At 37.3% G+C, this 15,843-nt stretch overlaps 1 protein-coding gene across 3 annotated transcripts in view; it reads right to left on the bottom strand.

The window, feature by feature from the left end:
- Positions 1-3,605: 3,605 nt before the first annotated feature.
- Positions 3,606-15,843, bottom strand: part of NUP153 (nucleoporin 153) — a 66,645-nt gene continuing 54,407 nt past the window's right edge. For all 3 annotated transcript variants that reach the window (XM_016205261.2, XM_087820629.1, XM_016205267.2), the window contains 5 exons: positions 12,894-13,775; positions 10,253-10,609; positions 9,347-9,619; positions 5,362-5,530; positions 3,606-4,980 (listed from right to left, as the gene is read on the bottom strand). In XM_016205261.2, the coding sequence (XP_016060747.2) occupies positions 4,896-4,980; positions 5,362-5,530; positions 9,347-9,619; positions 10,253-10,609; positions 12,894-13,775 (1,766 nt within the window). In that variant the 3' untranslated portion in view covers positions 3,606-4,895. The remainder of the gene's footprint in view (positions 4,981-5,361; positions 5,531-9,346; positions 9,620-10,252; positions 10,610-12,893; positions 13,776-15,843) is intronic.

Raw genomic sequence — 15,843 nt, 5'->3', positions numbered from 1 at the left:
ACTAATCTGTGACCGCAGAAATAAAGCCAACACTTTTTGGGATACTAAGCCTTTACTTTAAAATATGCCCAACGCATGGTACTTGAGGAGGACCAGTTCAGAAGTTACTTCTTTCTACCTAAACATTTACCGTCCAGTTTTACCCAAATATTTAGGATTGGGGGAAAATGTATTACATTTGAGGGCCATTTTGTCTAAATTAGAAAAATGAGTCTTCAGTGTATTTTTGTTTCAAATAGTGGTAAAAATTGTTCTAACTAAAAGAAAAATGTTCCCTTGTGTTTCATTAACGCATATTTCCAGCAAAAGGAAGGTAAGGAGTTGAAAATTAAACAATTTGCTACTTGGGAATAAAAGCTTTTTGAGAGGAATAGGGGCATTAAATATTTTCATTGTACACCTATCCCAGGCTATTGTTTATGAAGAATATTTTTAAAATAACAGTATTCCTAAAATCTGACAAGTATCATTTCAATTACTTTCCATTTCCCACCCCCCATACCAAAGGTGAAAATCTTTACATGTACGTGGCTGGGATAAGTTCTTCATTTCAAACCGCGTATTTCCTTGCAGCCATTATAGTAGGGCTTGACCCACAAGCACTATCTGATGGCCTACCTTTAAATAAATACAGCATTCTATTTTTAATAATTTGTATGCCACCAATTTGTATTCATCTCAATAAATACTTGGTCACCAATGATTTTGTGTTTTGCCTGTTTCTTTGCTTTAGAACCTTCCAAGGTAGAACTTCCTTCCAAATACATGTTTCTCCCCTCAGGAGAGACTACAGCAGTCAACTGGAGTGCTTTCAAAATCATCACCCACTTTCTGGGATATATCCTTTTAGCAAGTCATTCAAAAGTTACCTGTAGATGGTTAAGCTTAATGTTAAACTAATCCTATCTTAAAGTGGTTAACCATCCCAACTATCGTGCGAGAGAGTAACCACCCATATTACACGAGGAACCAGAAATTCAAGTCACAGCTAGTAAATGACTCAGCTGGGCAGTTTAAACCTCCTAATCTTACAAGCATTTCCTATTCTAAGCTTGACAAATCTAGACGACAGAATACAAAACAGGTTCTTCAAGAACAAAGATAATGAAGGATAAACTTAAATGTAGCTAAACTATGGCCTGGTCCAGTCCTGTAGACTATGTGCTGTTAGGACCCCAGCCACAAACTACACATTGTGGAATGAGAGTTTACTTTTGAGGCAAGTTTATAAAAGTTGCCATATTACAAGGAAACAAAGGTGCTGACCTGGTTATACAGCTGGTGTGTATAGCTGGACCCAACCCATTTCTTCAATTTTATACTAAATGTGTCAGTTTTCATTAAACAGGCTAGTCATTGAAAATTTCCATTGAGTTTCAAACTTGATACATAAACAGGCCTAGGAAATGACATGGAGTCATGTCCTGCGTAATGTTTCGGTCAACAATGAACCAAATGTACAATAGTGGTCCCCTATTATGATGGAGCTGAAAAATTCCCACTGCCTAGTAAGCCGAAGCCACGTCACAGCACAACGCATTACCGCTGCCTGCAGGATTCAGCACAGTAGCGCGCTGTCACGGTCTGTAGCTAGGAGCAATAGGCTGGTGTGTAGCAGGCTCAGCCACCTAGGTTTGTGCGCTACAATATGTTTGCTCGGCGACAAAACCGCCCAATGACGCATTGCTCCAACACAGCCCCAGGTTAAGCGACGCATGACTAATACAATTAAAGCAAATACAAATTCTTCCCAGGCTAAACCAGAAAGCGTAAGCCTTGATTATAAATGGTTAAAATTAGTCCACTTTTATTTCAAATAAAATCTTAACACAATTTCAGGGGAGAGCTTGTAACAATAAGCAACTAGCCCAGGCCAGGAGGCCGGGTTGGTTGATACGCCGCCCCGTACACCAAAAGGCGCGGGTTCAGTTCCTCATCAGGCAGGTACCTAGGTTGCAGGTTTTTGATCCTGGTCCGGGTGCGTAAGGCAACTGATCGATGTTTCCCACATCAATGTCTCTCTCTCTCCCAAAACATATCCTCAGGTGAGGAGAAAGAAAAAACTAAGCAGCTAGCTTACAAATTTTTCCATTGTCTGGGTTCTTAATGCGTGAAATCATAAATTACTCTAAACCACCAAGCTCTCAATGTGGCAAGTCCTGCAGATGCTTATTTAATGGTGCATACTTCTGGACCCGCCCCAGACCCAGTGAATTAATCTCTGATGAGGAGGTCCTAGAATACACATTTGAAACAAGTTATATCGATGTACATTCAGTAAGAACTGACACTCCTGTCATACTGACCAAATTATATAAACATACCTGATTTCTCAACCTTTCTGCAGGCTTTTCTCCCTTCAGAGGTTATTTTCAGACAGAAACAATTTCTCCTCGCCCTGGCTGGTGCGGCTCAGTTGGCTGGGCGTCCCCCGACGCCCCAAGAGGCTGCAGGCTCAGTTCCTGGTCAGGGCACATGTCTGGGCTGTGAGCTTGATCCCCAGTAGGGGACATGCAGGAGGCAGCCAATCGATGTTTCTCTCCCCCTCAAATTAATAAAAACACATTTTAAAAAAGCAATTCATTGCTCCAGCATAAAAAGTGGGCTAATAACTGTTTCCTTGTCCTGCTTACCCCCTTCCACAAACAATTTTCACTTGTGTATGGAGCATACAGCCCTAGCCGGCCCGAGGCTGCTGTCAGTGTCACAGGGGGTGGTCAGAAGCGCGTCTACAGCCTGAGCCGGTCGGGTAAGGAGATGCCCGCGCCGAGCCCGAGTAAGGACAGGCTGAAGTGAGAGCTGCTACATGAACGCACCCTACAGAGCTGCCACGTGCAGCCGGGGAATTACCACCAGAGACGGAAAACACGAGTCACAGTGCTCAACACAGCCCTGTACACTTCAGTTTGGGGGCCACAAGATTTCATTTTCAAGAAAAGCCACTTTAAGGATGGTTCAGTCACTTCTTTACAAAGAAAATAAAAAGGTACTTAAGTAAAAGAAAACCTTTCTAGCACATTTCTTATGAAAAACCTTTCCCAGAGTAGAAAGCCTAAAATTCCCATCCGTATGGGCCTGAAGAATGGCTGAGAATGAACAGACCTGCAACTTAGTTAGGCATTACCTTTTCATAAAACCACAAATTTCCAGTTTACTTCTTCCAACCTTAACCACCACTGTTTGCCCCCAAACAGGACCATGTCAAATGTGCATTATAAATACAAAACTTCTACCCCAAAACCAGCATTTGATGATGGCCTAAGATATTTTTAATAGGAAAAAATATATTTTCATTGTACACATACACCAAAAAGCTAAACATTTTTAAAGTTCTGAATTTACACCTCAACCAGAAATTCAGCAAAATAGAAGTCAGCACAACATAACTGTGCATTCAAACTGAAGAATAAAATTACCAAATGTTGCCCCCTTCAGCTCTTTTATGAACCACAGAAATCTAATTTTTTAAAAATTAAGTAAAATAATCAGAAAAAACATTACACAAAAGGACCACTGAAGTTTTTGTGGGCTGGTCTGGCTATGTATCTACAAGAACTCAATAAAAACTCAGTGTCTAGTCACCTATCAAGGAAGATACAAGTACAAACAGAAATGACTGTGTTTATTTCCAACTTTTAAAAAGGTATGTCAATTTATATGCAAAATAGGCAAGATTCCTAGCACCAGATGAAAAGCAGGTACCTTCAATATGTTGTAAATTCAGACACTTTCCCATTCACTTGGGAGTTATCCAAATCACTTAAAAGCATTCTCTGAAATTTATCTTCCAACTGACCATTATTAACCTTTATAAAAAGGTTCCCTTCCAGAGTTAACACTAGAACAAAAAGGATTTCACAATTTTTTATTGATGGCATTTATCCCATGGTTTAACATGTTAATTATACTGTAATAAACATGGCTTTAATATTAAACTTTTCCTTATTATCCAAAGTCACCACAGTCCATTTCAGTAAATATAAAAATATATGCTTAATACTTTGTACAATACTGGTTTTTGGTCCAAACAAAACTGGATCAGAAAAGCCAATAAATTCACTTTAAGAATCCCCAATTTTTTTTTAAAGATTTCCAAATGGATTTAGGCAACTTTGAATAATGGGATTTACATAATAAAATCTGAGACAAGACTAAACAAACAACAACAAAAAAATTCTAACACAAAATTAAAATTTCAAGTTCACAGATTTATGTTATGCCAAAAAAGTACAGAAACAAAATTGTATTTACACAAGTCTCATAATAAAATAATGGAAAAGGCAAGACAGGTGATAGAAGAATGAAAATATAGAAATAGCATATAATTATTAAGTGGAGAAGGAACTAGATCTAACAAGTCCTTAGCATGAACCATTCTTTAATCAGGCTTCCTCTATCAGAAAATTTTAGTGCACAATACACCCAACTCACTCACTTCACACATACACCAGCACAAACTCAGCATAGAAATCATTCATTTCAACATCCTCTAATCTATACAGAATTCGTCAGATATAATTACAATATCAATGCGTTCCATAAACGCGTATCAACGCACATAATGGTGCAGACGAAGAGGTTCTATACAAAGCCATTCACTGAGCGGGCTCCATTCCTGAATTCAGCCAGCCTAAGCCAAATCAGTGAATAATTTGCTGGATCATAAAATATTTTTGCTGAAGAATCAGTCATCAGTCTATTTATTATTTATTTTTAAAGGGCATGGAGAGAGGTGAGGGCAGGGCTTTTGTAAAGAAAGAAAGGGGATAATTCCAAAATCAAAGAAGTCCTTAGGCAGATTTGACTTCTGATAACTCCAGCACATAGTACAATCCAGTATCTAAAAGCGGGACGACAGCTTTTGTTAAAACGTGTGTATAACACCATTGTGACATTTATTTCCTGCGTCTAACAGCAGTCTTTATCTTGCGACCAGAAACTGAAGTTCCAGAAGAAGAGAACATATTTTTCCCATTTGACCTGTGAAAAATAAAAACTTCAAAATGTGATATGATGCTCAGTATTTTAGAATCATAATATAACTCCAAATGTGACCAGTGACAAGGGGGGAGGAGAGACATTGTTCAAGTAAACACATTTCCTGTTGTACAACACACACACACACACACACACACACACACACACACACACACACACTCTCTGCTATTTCTTTCAGACTATGATCCTCCCAAACTATAATATGGCAAATTGATATTAGAGAACATACTTGCTTTTACCTGAACTATACTGCACCTTGGTGATTTTAAAAACAGCACACACACACACACACACACACACTCATGCACAAGTACACACCCTTAACCATGTTAAATTCTCCATTTCAACAAAACGTTCTCTTACCCCACTGTAAATGAAGCTGGTGGCTGATTAAATGGAAAGCCCCCTGAGCCGGAAGGCTGCGCTGGGGCTGCAGGTGTGCTCAGATTTGCACCAAATGTGAATACTCCTGATGGATTGTTGTTTGTGAAGTTGAAATTTGTAGTGCTGCTGCCAAATTGGAAAACTGAACCTACAATAATTGAAGCAAAAAACATTAAGGTAAAAATGATAGTTTTTCTAGAAATGACTCTGACCTTTTAATACAAAATATAGTAAAGGGTTAAGCTCTCTTATGACCACTTAAAGAAAACTGAGTATTTTCTTCATTGACAAAGAACATACATGTCACCCTCCAACAAGTGACCCAACTTACCCATGACCAAAGAAAAAGGCCTGAGAGAACTTCTGGTTAAAGATAGCAAAATAAATAAACAATTCAGCCCATCTTCTTCAAAAATTATGTTAAAATAACAGTAAAGGGTTTTTACAAAGATGGGAAAGAGGAGACAACAGCAATAAAATGTAGAAGTCAGAAGGCTGACTGGAGCTGAATACTAACCTAGCAGCAGGGAAAGCACAGAGGCAATTCCATTTGTACTAAACATACTCAAAAGGTTTAGGTTCCAGGTACCTCTGGAAGTGAGAATAAAGGTATGACCAAAAAAAAAAAAAAAAAAAAAAAAGAAAGAAAAGAAAAGAAAAAAGAAAAGAAAGAAAAGAAAAGAAAAGAAAAGAAAAGAAAAGAAAAGAAAAGAAAAGAAAAGAAAAGAAAAGAAAAGAAAAGAAAAGAATGGTAGAAGCCTGTACGCAGGTTCAATCCCTTCCCAACATCAGAACGGTCAGCCTCTTCCTCTACCCCAGCAGAAAAGCAGCTTTATTCTCTGGAGAGGTCTCTGGACTGGGGGCAGGGTCATCCTGCACAGGTAAAGGCAAGAACATCATATTGAAAATAGAAGGACTAAGAAAGAGTTGTGTTGATATAATATTGAGAACTTTAACCTTCCTCTCGGACTCAGCTCTCAGCCGCTGGCATAATTGGATATACATACCCTCCAGGCAGGAGACTAGGAAGAACCTCCTCTGGGTAATCTGAAAGACCTAAACATATTGAAGCCCAGGTCTTCCCAAGTAAACAGGACAGATAAAACTACAATGAAATTCAAGATCTGTAAGCCCTATCCATGCACAAAGAATTATCAAATGGTATTTAGGGGGGCCAAAATTATGAGTAGAATGGGAGAAAATATTTGCAAACCAAATATCTGATAAGGGGCTGATATCCAACTATATAAGGAACTCCTACAACTCAAAAGTCAAAAAATCCCCAAATAACCCAATTAAAATATGAGCAAAGAACTTGAATAGACACTTCTCCAAAGATGAAATACAAATGGCCAACAGGTATATGAAGAGATGCTCAACATCACTCATCATCAGGAAAATGCAAATGAAAACCACTGAGATATCACCCATACCTGTTAGAATGGCCATTATCAAAAAGATAAGAAATAGCAATCACTGGTGAAGATGTGAAGAAAAGGGACCCTTGTGCACTTTTGGTGGGAATGTAAACTGGTGCAGCCACTATGGAAAACAACAGTATGGAGGTTTCTCAAAAAATTAAAACTACAACTATCATATGACCCAGCGATCCCATTCTAGGTATATATCCAAAAAATTTGAAATCAGTATCTCAGAGAGATAGATAGTTGGACTCTCATGTTCATTACAGCATTAGTCACTACAGCCAAGATGTGTAAACAACCTCAATGTCCACTGACAGATGAAGAGATAAATAAAATGACATACATAAATACAATATAACATGCAGCCTTAAAAAAGGAAATCTTGCAATATGCAAAAACATGAATCTGAAAGAAGCCAGTCACAGAGGGACCAAGTACTTCATGATTTCGCTTACACGAGGAATATAAAATACCCAAACTCACAGGAGGAGGGCAGATGGTGGCACCTGGGGCCAGGAGTGGGGACAGCAGGATGGGGTGGGGGCAGCGGGATGGGGTGGGGGCAGGTTGCTATGCAATGGGTATAAAATTTCAGTTTTAAAAGATGAGTAAGTTCTAGAGATCGACTGTAATTGTGACTATAGTTAGCAATACTGTACTGTACACTTAATTGATTAAGACGATAGGTCTCGTGTTAAATATTCTTACAGTTTTTAAAAACCAAAAAAACACTATGAGTAGACAGTTGAAAAACACCAGATATTTGAACAAAGTATTTCATAAACACTAAAAACAAAAGAAAAAAAGTAATTTGAAGAAAACTGACAAAGCAAAAGCTTTAAGGAAAACTATACCTCATTAATAACATCCTCAAGAGATCAATATACAACTCTTCTAAAAAAAGAACATAAGGATATAAAAAGGAAACAGCAACAGGCCAAAAAGGAATGCTTGCAAATCTAAAAATACTAGTGGAATTAAAATCTCAAAAGAACAGGTAGTAAACAATCAGTTGAAAAAAATCTTCCCAGAAAGTCCAACAAAGTCAAAAAGTAGAAAAAAAGTAGAGAACAGAAGTTTAAAAAAAATGAGGCACAAAATCTTCAAAGAAAGAACTCAAGAAAATTCCCAAGAATGGAAGTTCACAAAAGGACACACTAAATTCTTTACACAATCAGTGGATAAAAATGGAACCAGACCGAGGAAGATCCTTCTGCTAAGTCAGAACACTGGGGGCAAAAGAGTCTAATGAGATTCCAGAAAGAAGAAACAGGTTAAAAAGCAAAGATCAAAGAAGACTTCAAGAGCAACTTTGAGAGCCAGAAAATCCACCACGGAGACATGCCTTCAAAATTATCTTAATAATTTCCCATCTAAATCTATATTCAACCAAAATCTTACCAAACAAACGTAAGGGTAAAATAAAGACCCTTCCAGAAATCTTGTAAGGTCTCAAAATTTTCTTCCCTGAGTCCTTAAAAAAACCACTGGAAGGTTTTGCTCTACCAAAACAAGGAAATAAGAGGGAAGACATGACACCCAGGAGAGAGAGATGCTTTTTAAGAGGAAGCTAAAGGGAATCTCCAGGATAATTGGTAAAAAGGATCCCCAAAACCTCAGTTAAACAGCAAGCGTCTATAGAAAGCCTGGTGGGAGGAGCAGTTTAGAAAACTCTGTGAGAAACTTCTTCCAGATACTGAAAAACAGCCAATGTACTTGAAAATATTGAGAAGAGACCTATGCAAAGAGGGAATCGTTAACAAAAAGGGAATCATTAATGCCAGAGAAAATAAAATTTTGTGTAGGAAAAATCACAGCAGACCACATGGCATTTGCATATTCAGAATATTAATCTAACTACAGTGTCACTGTATATGTTATTACAGTGTGGGGCAAAAGTAGGTTTATACTTCATATGGAAAATAACAATAATTAATAAATAATAATACAAGAATAAACTGTTTCTTGTACTCACAACTGAAAACCTACTTTTGCCCCACCCTATATAACATCAGGTGATTAACCATATTAAAAAACACACAGAGAAACATCTGCTTAAATATACAAGTCAAGTGAAAAGGCTTGTGTCATCAAAAAGAAAGCATCATGAGACAACTCGGCTGGACTGTCCCAGGAAAGAGTACTAGAGCCGGGGCATAGCTTCCTGAGTAAATCCAATCACAAAGAGGATTAGAAAACACTACAGCTTTTCTAGGCTAGAATGCCCCAAAATTCAGGAGAGAAATGGGATGGAATGAATCCAATACCTAAATCAAAGACTTAAGAAATAACTACATTTTAATCAAATGCTTTAATACCTTAAAGCTTTAATACATTAAAAATGCTTTATGTGTCAAAGTTGGGAATGTAGTTTATAAGTAAGATGAAACATACATCTCTCTCTTCTACAGAGTACCAGAGACAATTAAAAAAAAAAAAAAAAAGACATGCATGTTTCAAAGTTCAAAGACAAATATTACATGTAAGATATGCTGAACCTAAGTACAGATACAAATTACATCACTAGTACACACACTCACCGGAATTTGGAGCTGTTCCAGAGCCAAATGCAGACTGGCCAGGCTGCTGTCCAAACACAGGAGGCTGGCTACTGCTTGACACTGTCCCAAAAGTAGGTGGTGTAGGCTGAGAGCCAGCAGAAAATAATGCTGCTGAAGATGATATAGATCCAAAGCCTGGGGGATTAGGCTGGCTGGCACCTTGACTTTGTCCAAATGTTGGGGTCTGGTTAGCACCAAATGCAGGACTGGCAGATGGTGCTGAAGGTCCAGTGCCAAACACAAAAGAGCATCCTATAGGCCGAAAAATTCCACAAATCACCAGGAGAGCTAGAGATAATCCTCAAGAAATTTCTATAAAGTTAAAAGCAAATTCAAGCTTCTTTTCAATCTTACCTTGCTAAAAAAAAATCCCACCAAAGTTTTGAATAGTGATTGTAAATCTCTTTACCAATGAAGAGAATGCAAATCTCTTTACCACTGTTTAGTAAAACTATATAGAATCCATATAAATAAAAACTTCTATTAACAAAACACCTTCATAGTCAAAAAAATTAGGTGAATGGAATATATCTAAGAAGACAACTAACCTCATCAGAAATTTAACATATTGCAGAAATCAGTTAATGTTATGCCATGTGCATCCTGCACAATGAGGACTAATGTCTAATCAGATAAGCCCCAGTGTCTGATTACTTACTTGGAAAAACTACAGATACCTCTTGCTGAGATTAGAAAAATTGCTCCCGAGAGTTCCTTATGTTAAACACAAGATGTACATTACACCACAGAGAATAGCTACAACACCCCAAGTACAGATGAGGTAAAGGCACTCATGCCATTTTGTGATAAACTGCCGTATTATTTTCGAAGAGTTGATACATTCATAATTAAGGCTAATCCAAGTACGCTTTTTTTTTTAAGTACCTGAAGAGCTAGATGTGGTTGTAGCTCCAAAGTTAAAACCAGAGGTTGCAGTATTATTACTGCCAGCTCCTGGACCAAAGACAAACGGGGTAACAGCTGTACCCGTGCTGGATGTGGTGGCTGGTTTGCTCTCTTGAGGAAACAGCAAAGGCTGAGATGTACTGGATTCAGCAGGGTTACCAAAGGCAGAGCTGCTCACGGGGTTGCTGGCCTGTCCAAACACAAAGGCACCCACCAGTGCACTGGACGAAGAGGTGGAGCTCCCGAATATGCCACCGCCAGCTGAAGTGGCTGGAGTACTTGAACTAGAGGAACTGTTGTTCAAGAAACTAAAAACTGGCTTTGCTCCACCTTGATCTGTATGACAGAAATTAAGAAACAATCTTTAAAAGCAAGTAATCACAGAAAGCATTTTTTCCCTATTCTACAATGTAAGAAGTAATTAGAAAACAGAATTTTTAAAATATAGATTCATTCGTTCATCAAATGGGCACATTTGTTATATTAAATTTTGATGTAGTCAAATATATTCATCTACCTTATAGATTTCCTGTCTTACATAGGAAAACCTTCATCCTTGAGATTAATAAAAATAAAAATATGCCTTAAACCCAAAATCTAACTGGATACTATGTTTGAATAACAAATTCAGATAGTAGAAGCTAACTGTACTTTTAGAAATCTGATTTTGCAATTTATGTTAGCAAGATTAAAACTTCAATTTAACCAGATAATAGGCAATTTCCTGCAGCATTTATTGACTAGTTCATCCTTTGCTCACTAATTTATAACTCTACCTTTATGACATGTTAAATTCCAAATATACGTGTATTTGTTTCTTATACAGTTGTTACTAGACTTTTATTGTAGCTTTACAGTATGGTTTAATATTTAATAAGGCAAAGCTGTGTGTGTGCCTGCCCTTCTCCTCAAAATTTTTTGTGCATTTTCCTTCCATACAAACTTTAGAAAGAGCTTAGCTTGTCAAGATCCACAAAAATTCCTCTAAGAACTGAAATTATATTGGGGGTGGGGGCTGGGAGGGAGAGAAATATTCTCACTCAGGAATAAGTATTAAATATGTCTTTATTACGTTAGCATGTAACAGGTTCTGCAGCTATTATAAAATATAAATTTAAAATGTTAAAAAATACAAATGAGATATGCTAATGCTTTACTGTTGATTTTGGAGGAAAGTTATTGACTTTATATGATGATCCTAAATCCAACCACCTATTGAAGACCTTTTTTTGAGATTATTCCAATAATGTCTCAGTTCCAATACTGTCTACTAGACAGGGCTGGTCACATTGTGGTATGGACATTAGTACAGGTTACAAAAAATGGAGCATTTTAGTGCACTTTCAGGTCAGTATATAGTAGGGTTAGGAGGTCTATTTCAAAGGAAACAGTATATAGATGCTGTGATTAAATTTTATTAAATCCTATCTGTTTTATTCCTTTCCAAGTAATATCTAATTTAGCTTTTATTTTCTTTGAAGGGTGTTTTTAAATTTCCAAGTGAAAATTCAATACACAAAAACAATTCACATTTGTTGTATTCACACTATTTTTTTCAGGTTTAATTTTGATTGTTTCTAATTTATTATTCCAAAATGTTCATGGGTGTTCAACTTTGGATTCTTTACTTGTCTGAAAACATCTACATTTAGCACTTATTTGATGAAATTTGGCTGGTTACAGAATTCTAGGTTCAAAGCCCATTTTCATTTTGAGGACACTGCCCTGTTTTTAGCATCTAATGTTACAAACTGAAGCCTGATGCTAATCTGATAACTGTTTATGGCAAACAGCTTTTCTCTCTGAAAGCATTCAGGATTTTGGCTTGGTGTCTTAAAATGTCACTGGTTTTTGTCAATGAGTGGGTCACTTCCATTTTTAAGACCAATGTCTTTCTTTACATCTAGGACATTTTCCTGTCACTTCTTTGATAGTTCCCCCATACTGCTCTCATCTTCTAAATACTCTTATTACAATGGAACCTATCAATCTAGCTTGGGTCAACCTCTCCGTACTTTTGCACTGTGTTCTGAAAAATTCCAGTTCACTCATCTGATTATCAGCTATGTTTTTTTTGCTACTCAGTCTATTAAATGATTTTGTTTCATCAACCATTTTTTAACTTTTAAAAATGCTGGGGTGTTTTTTTCTTTTCAGGATTTTAGTTTTCATAATAATCTCTATTTCTCAGGGATTCATTATATTTGTCTATGTTCCTTTACATGGCTGACGATTGACTGGTTATCTCTATTTGTAAATGAAGGCCTGCATATGAAGATTTCATTAGTTACAAAATATTCATGAGCATAAGAAAGAATGCCTATTTTCCTGAGTAGTATATGTCAATTCAAATTAGAAAGCCCAAAGAAGGGTGAAAGGCATGAACAAATGTGCAATGTTGTCAGCTCTCCATTAGAACTGTATTTCTCAAAGTCAGATCTGTAGATAACTTCATTAGAATCATGGGTGTTTGGAAAAATTAAAGCTGAAAATCCTAAGCTCCTTTCTAAAGTTCTGTTACTAGTCTCTCTCACATATGTTCAGTATAAACCATTCCTTGACTTTCTGCATTTGTCGAGATATCAAAGACACTTTGCAAAAGAAAATGTTTAATACTTACCAGCTGTAGTACTGGTTTGAGCTCCAAAAGCAAAAGTGGCCTTTGCTGGCTGCTCAGACTCCTTCTCAGATGGTTTTGCCATACTGAAACTAAAGGTAGACTTTGAAGAACTCTCATCTTTGGTTTGCTCTGAATTCCCAAAGGAAAACACTGGTTGACACTTTGGCTCTTCATTGTCAGCTTTCTTCCCAAACACTAAAGAAGTAGAAGTGACAGGCTCTTGTTGTTTCTCTTCTGTCCGTCCCAAAGCAAACAATGAAGCAGATGGCAGAGGGGCAGGTTCCATATTGCCAAAAGGGAACCCTCCTTTGGCAGCAGGCATTTCTTCTTTTTTTGCTTCTGACGTCTTACATGTGAAAGGAGCCACTGACACACTCTTGGTTTCGATAGTTCCAAAGCTGAAGCTGCTCTTGTTCTCAGAGGTCACTACGGTGTTGGCAGCAGCAGGAGTAGGGTTAATAACACCTGTACCAAAACTAAAGCTTGCAGGTGAAGGTTTAGGCAGTTCCTCTTTCTTTTCTTGCTGCCCAAGATTAGACACCCCAAACTGAAATGGAGCTAAAGAAGCTGGATTGCTTAAACCAGAAGAAAGTCCAAACTTAAAATTATCATTCTTACTGTCCTTTGTAATTTCTTCCGGTTTAGAATCAGATGAAACTCCAAATTTAAAACCTTCTGCCGGTTTAGAAAATTTAAAGCCTTCACTCACCGGGTTTAAAGACCCAGTATCTGATGACATACCTATTTTAAAGCCTCCTTGATCTCCAAATTTAAAATTCCCAGTGCTTGTTAAAGTCTGAGAAGGCTCAGAAGAGGATGATGGTATGCCAAATTTGAAGGATGAGGCTGCTGGGTTTGAAGATGAGGAAGATGTGCCAAAGCCTTCAAAAATATAAGACACCACAAAGACAGAGTTAATGTTATCCTCTCAAACAAAATGTAAACCTTGAAAACCAAAGGGACATAGGAATAATTCTGAAAAGGCCTACTTTGACGAGTATTAGCAATGGCAGTAAACATAAACCAAATTCAGCATGAGAACTATATCCCAATCCTCACAACTATACAGACAAGCCCCTTTTCATTTATCAGAATAGCAGAGAATCATCAGAGAGATGCAAATTAAAACCACAATGAGGTATCACTTCACACCTGTCAGAATGGCTCCATCAACAAATCAACAAACACCATGTGCTGGTCAGGGTGTAGAGAAAGGGGAACCTAGTACACTGCTGGTGGGAATGCAGACTGGTGCAGCCACTATGGAAAACAGTGTGGAGGGTCCTCAAAAAATTAGAAATGGAGCTGCCTTTTGACCCAGTGATCCCACTTCTAGGAATATATCCTAAGAATCCTGAAACATTAATCAGAAAGAATATATGTACCCCAATGTTCACAGCAGCACAGTTTACAACAGCTAAGATCTGGAAACAGCCCAAGTGCCCATCAGTAGATGAGTGGATAAAAAAGCTGTGGGACATTTACCCCCATGGAATACTACGCAGCTGTAAAGAAGAAGAATCTCGTACCCTTTAGGACAGTATGGATGGACCTGGAGAAAATTATGCTAAGTGAAATAAGCCAGGCAGAGAAAGATAAACATCACATGATCTCGCTTATACATGGAATCTAAAGAACTTAATAAACTGATGAACAGAATAGATTCAATGACATGGAAGCATAGATGAGACTGATGAATGTCAGAGGGATGGAGGAGGGCGGGTGGGTGGAGGGGGAGAGAGTAACCTAAGAATTTATATGCATATATGCACAACCCAAGGACACGGAAAATGGTGAGGAGAGGGACTGGGGAGAAGGATGGGAAAGGGTGGAACGGGTCATTGGGGAGAAAAAAGGGACATCCGTATATTTTAAACAAAAATAAAATTTAAAAAAAAAGAATAGCAGAGATTTGACAAGTTTGATAAAACAGTGTCACTAGGAATAACATACTTTATACATTACAGGTGGATGTGTAAATTAGCACAAAGTTATAAAAAGCATTTTGTCAGTATTTACCGAAAAATTACAAAACATATCCTCTGACTCAGCAATCTACAGCTGTGTCTTTATTTTAAAGACAAACTAAACTCAGAAACACACAAAATGCCATATACAATCTGGGCAACTGTAAATGAAGAACAAATGTATGTCAAAGCTAATAGGTGATAAAATCTAGGAAGCAGAAAGGCAGTATGGCATATAATCAAACAATTAGAGGGAAATAAGAATATAGAGAATAACACTATATTTGCTTATGATGTGCATAAAGAAACTTTGAAAGAGTTATAAGAAACTAACCATAGCTATTTGTTTGGTAGGAGAGGAAGGATGAAAAATGAGCCAATGGGGACAAGAGACAGGCTTTTCACTGTGAATCTTGTCATAATTTTATTTTTAAGTCTTGTGAATGTGTTATTTACTCAAGCATTTAAAAAAAATTTAGCATCAAAGAACCAGAATTACATTAGTGGAAACAATATTTTAAAAGATAAACAATACTATATTGACAAGATCAAAGTCTTGGTTTCATAATGCTTTTCTGCAGTGAATAAACTAGAAATGAAGCACTTGACTGACTGCCTCAAACAGGAACTATTAAAGGGTCCAAGGTATTTATCCATTACTCTGCTTACCCATATGTAAATAAAGACGAATGACAGCCACGCTTTACAAGCCCTCATCTTCAGATTTCCCCCTTTAATGATTACCCACACTAGTTTCTTTCCCTAAAAAATGCAACTGAAAAATTTTATCAGAATCTCAAAAGCAAATGGCTATCCACATGGTCTCTAAGATACCTCAAGTGATATTACAGAGAAAGCTAAAAATAAAGGTGCCAAAACCAATAATTAGTTATCACCTCTGCCTTAAAGGGACACATGTAAAGGTATGGCAACCACTGTACTACAAGTAGAGAATATGGAAAAGAAGCTACAGAAGGAACTAA

This window comes from Miniopterus natalensis, chromosome 9, assembly GCF_054644295.1.
Source record: "Miniopterus natalensis isolate mMinNat1 chromosome 9, mMinNat1.hap1, whole genome shotgun sequence".
In the NCBI taxonomy this organism is placed as follows: domain Eukaryota; kingdom Metazoa; phylum Chordata; class Mammalia; order Chiroptera; family Miniopteridae; genus Miniopterus; species Miniopterus natalensis.
This window is presented reverse-complemented; position numbering and strand designations above follow the sequence as displayed.